Source organism: Nicotiana sylvestris, chromosome 1, assembly GCF_000393655.2.
Source record: "Nicotiana sylvestris chromosome 1, ASM39365v2, whole genome shotgun sequence".
NCBI lineage: Eukaryota > Viridiplantae > Streptophyta > Magnoliopsida > Solanales > Solanaceae > Nicotiana > Nicotiana sylvestris.
The window spans coordinates 120,780,005-120,784,608 of record NC_091057.1 but is presented as its reverse complement, the minus strand read 5'-3'; the positions used below and the strand labels follow the sequence as shown (position 1 = coordinate 120,784,608).

The 4,604-nt window shown below is 41.7% G+C and overlaps 1 protein-coding gene across 1 annotated transcript; it reads right to left on the bottom strand.

Annotated features, from left to right (window-relative positions):
- Positions 1–556: 556 nt before the first annotated feature.
- LOC138874100 (uncharacterized) lies at positions 557–2,578 on the bottom strand. Its single transcript, XM_070152605.1, has 3 exons — positions 2,405–2,578; positions 1,901–2,173; positions 557–949 (listed from the first exon to the last, which is right to left on the bottom strand). Exons 1-3 carry the CDS (start codon positions 2,576–2,578, stop codon positions 557–559), a joined length of 840 nt encoding a protein of 279 aa, XP_070008706.1.
- Between the last annotated feature and the right edge of the window lie 2,026 nt (positions 2,579–4,604).

The following is a 4,604-nucleotide window of genomic DNA, read 5'->3' as shown; positions in this document are numbered from 1 at the left end:
AAATTCTGCCTTAATGTTTTAGCCAATTTCTGACTTTCTGGCATGTGACGGAATCGGCTGGACTTACTCCGAAATTTTGAGGGTCCTCCTCAAAATTCAGCCCTAGTTTCTGATCGTGGGGAAAAATGGAAATTTTATTATGATATGAACGAACCCATAGGGCTTCCTACGTATCCCCTCTTAAACATGAATCAGGTCGAGCGTAGTTCAATTACATCAGACGAGGAAATGTAAATAGTCTGAGCATAGTATCTTTTGACTGCGTCTGAATTGATTTTGGCCAAACTTCTCTATCCACTTATGCAAGTATGAGCGCTCCTCCTGTCAGCACCCTGTGAACCATGTAAGGACCTTGTCAATTGGGAGAGAATTTCCCTTTTGCTTCATCTTGATGTGGGAAGATCTTCTTCAGCACCAACTGTCCTGGTGCAAACTGCCTTGGCTTGACCCTTTTATTGAAAGATCTGGACATTCTGTTCTGGTAACGTTTACCGTGACATATTGTGTTCATCCTTTTTCCATCTATAAGGGACAATTGCTCATAGCGACTCCTTATCTATTTTGCATTGCTGAGTTCGGCTTCCTGTATGATCATTAAAGAAGGGATCTCCACCTCGGCTTGGATGACAACTTCGGTACCATAAACCAGCATATAGGGAGTTGCCCCGATTGATGTGTGAACTGTTGTGCAGTATCCCAACAAAGCAAAGGGTAGTTTATCATGCCATTGCTTGTGGTTTTCTACCATCTTCCTTAGTATCTTCTTGATGTTTTTGTTAGCAGCTTCAATAGCTCCATTCATCTGAGGTCTACAGGCTGTGGAATTCTTGTGCTTGATTTGGAATGTTTCACACATGGCTTTCATCAGATCACTATTGATTGGCAGCATTATCATTAACAATGGACTTGGGAACTCCGAATCGACAAACAATACGATATTTGACAAAGTCTGCGACGATTTTCTTGGTTATATCTTTGTAAGATGCAGTCTCTACCCATTTTTTGAAGTAATCAATGGCTACCTGAATAAACCTGTGCCCGTTTGAAGCAGTGGGCTCGATCGGACTGATGACATCCATTCCCCAGGTGGCGAATAGCCAAGGTGAGCTTGTTGCATTGAGCTCGTTTGGCGGCACTTTTATCATATCGGCGTGCACTTAACATTGGTAGCATTTGCGGATATGCTGGACGCAATCTGTCTCCATAGTCATCCAAAGGTAACCGGCCCTAAGTATCTTCTTGGCCAAGGAAAAACCATTCATGTGCGGGTCGCAACTCCCAGCATATATGTCCTCAAGTAGTTTAGAAGCTTCTTTTGCATCGACACATCTTAGCAATCCCAAATTAGGGGTTCTTCTGTACAAGTTTCCTCCACTGTGGAATAAGTGATTGGAAAATCTCCGGGGTGTGCATTTCTGAGTGTGATTTGCATGCTCCGGATATTCTCCTTTCGCCAAATACTCTTTGATATCATGAAACCAAGATCTTTCACCTGTTTCTTCTTCAACATGGGCACAATACGACAGCTGATTATGAATTCTCACTGGGATAAGATCAATAAATTCTTATCTGGATGTCGTATCATGGATGACAAAGTGGCCAATGCATCCGCAAACTCATTCTGAATTTTGGAAACATGCCAAAATTCTATTTTCGTGAACCTCTTTCTCAATTCCTGTACATGGTGTAGATATGGCAATATCTTGGAATTCTTGGTGGCCCACTCTCCTTGTACCTAGTGCATAAGCAAATCTGAATCACCGATTACCCGCAGCTTTTGGATATTCATGTCGATTGCCATATTGAGTCCAAGTATACAAGCTTCATATTCTGCCATGTTGTTGGTACAGGGAAATCTGAGTTTAGCAGATGCCAGATAATGTTGACCTGTTTCTAATACTAAAACTGCTCCAATGCCCACTCCTTTGAAATTTGCAGCTCCATCAAAGAACATTCTCCAACCGTTGTATGCCTCGGTAATTTCCTCTCCTACAAATGACACCCCTTCATCAGGAAAATATATTTTCAAGGGTTCGTATTCTCCTCCCACTGGATTTTCAGCAAGATGATCTGCCAATGCTTGCCCTTTGACCATTTTTCGAGTTATGTAGACAATATTGAACTCACTCAACAGTATCTGCCACTTGGCTAGCTTTCCAGTTGGCATGGGTTTCTGAAATATGTACTTCAAAGGGTCCATTCTTGATATGAGGTATGTGGTATAGGCACAAAAGTAATGCCTCAACTTCTGGGCCGTCCAGGTCAAAGCACAACAAGTGCGTTCTAGCAAAGAGTACCGTACTTCATAAGGCGTGAACTTCTTACTCAAGTAGTATATGGCTTGCTCCTACCTCTTTGTCTCGACATGTTATCCTATAACACATCCGAATGCTTCATCAGATACAGATAGATAGAGTAGCAAAGGCCGTCCTAGTTCTGGCAGGACCAGAACTGGTGGCGTGAACAGGTACTCCTTGATTTTGTCGAAAGCTTTCTGACAATCCTCTGTCCAGCTTGTTTCGGCATATTTCCTCAACATATTGAAGATAGATTCACATATAACTATAGATTGTGCCATGAAGCGACTGATATAGTTAAGACGTCCTAGGAAACTCATCACGTCCTTTTTTGCTCCTCAATGGTGGTAATTCCTGAATAGCTTTGACTTTAGATGGATCTAGCTCGATCCCTCGACGAATGACAATGAAACCTAGTAACTTTCCTGCGGGAACCCTAAATGCACACTTTGTGGGGTTCAGTTTCAAGTTGTACATCCTTAACCTGTTAAAGAACTTTCTCAAGTCCGTTATGTGATCCGCGACCTTCCTGGATTTGATAATGACATCGTCCACATACACCTCTATTTCTTTGTGTATCATATCATGGAAAATGGTTGTCATGGCTCTCATGTAGGTAGCCCCAACATTCTTTAAACCGAATGGTATCATCTTGTAGCAGTATACCCCTATGGTGTAATAAAAGCAGTTTTCTCTACGTCTTCTTCATCCATCCAGATCTGGTGATAACCTGCGAATCAATCTACAAAGGATTGGAGTTCATGCTTGGCGCAATTGTCGATCAGGTTGTGTATGTTTGTAGTGGAAAGACGTACTTGGGACTTGCTCTATTTAAATCCCGATAGTCAACACATACTATGACTTTCCCATCTTTCTTCGGAACTGGCACAATATTGGCTAACCAGGTTGGGTACTCAACAACCCTGAGAACTTTGGCTTTGATCTTCTTAGTAACTTCCTCCTTGATCTTCAGGCTCATATCTGGTTTAAACTTTCTGAGTTTCTGCTTCCCCAGCGGACACATGTGATTAGTAGGCAATTTGTGAGCCACTATGGACGTGCTCAAACCGGTCATATCATCGTACGACCATGCAAAAATGTCTTCATACTCCTTTAAGAAATGAATGTACTCCTCTTTCTCTATCGGTGATAAGTGAATGCTGATGCGAGTCTCCTTGATGGTCTCAGCGTCCCCAAATTTACTGCTTAGATTTCGTCTAGGTTAGACTTAGGCTTATTCTCAAAGTTTTCAACCTCCCTGAAAACTTCCTTAGGTATCTCATCTTCTTCATCTGAATCACTATTCTCATGTTGTGTTGCCTCATTACATGTCACAGCCACCGATTTATCAGGAAAAGTAACAATAACATTGTAGAAAGAAAAATATGAAAGATAGTAATGAATAATAAAGAGCGATGCATTTGATTAAGACTTAAAACATCCAAATGAGTACGGCTCGATGAATTGAGCATTTATTTTGAAACAAGCGGGTCTTTAAAAAAAATTACTGAAAATCTTAAATGCCTAGAATAGCTATAGGAATAAAATCTGCCAAGCTACCCAGGGACTCGGTGGGCCCGGGATGGTATGGTAGTCCAGTTCCTGAGGACAACTCCCTTCTCCACAGTCTGAATAATGAGGCCTTCTTCCTCCTCCTCCTCAATTATTGCACTACAGTCTATGTCTTCATCCTCTAACAATAGATTCCTTAGCCCAGCTAACGCTTCTTCTTCTGAAGTTTCCCATATTGTATTAGCTTGGTGAAAAGTCTGATCTAGATGTGACACAAGTTGCTCGAGAGGGTAATAAGGTCCTCGCCATGGAGGCTAACAATCATCATACTCTTGCCATGTATACTAATATCTGAGCCCAAAGGTAGTACTGTGACGCTTCAGCTGTATCGATTTAATAATACCCTGGAGATTCTTTCCAAGCATTTTGCTGGGTTCATACCTAGATCATGCCAGTATGATTTCTATTTTTCTACTCTACCATTTGTCTTTCTCGATGGAATTAACACGTTCGATATGATGGTAAGTTTCCCCTCCTAGCCTTCTTCCATTTCCAATAACTGGGATGGTTTGACTGGTGTAAATAGGGTTACTCCCGTCTCCATGAATGATCACTTCCTGATTATTCCATTTGAATTTCACGGCTTGATGTAATGTGGAAGCCACAGCTCCAGAGGCATGTATCCATGGTCTGCCTAACAAAAGATTGTATGAGGCTGATATGTCGAGCACTTGAAATTCAATGTCGAACCAAGTTGGCCCCATCTGCAGACAAAGATTAATTTCCCTAATCGTG

Bases quoted from the DNA above. Each gene is read 5' to 3' on its own strand.
- LOC138874100 (XM_070152605.1), bottom strand. From the start codon at position 2,578: ATGGCACAATCTATAGTTATATGTGAATCTATCTTCAATATGTTGAGG. The intron at 2,174-2,404 runs GTATCTGATGAA...TACATATTTCAG, and splicing joins CTTTGCTACTCTATCTATCT to AAACCCATGCCAACTGGAAA. The intron at 950-1,900 runs GTATTAGAAACA...AAATCGTCGCAG, and splicing joins TGGGCATTGGAGCAGTTTTA to ACTTTGTCAAATATCGTATT.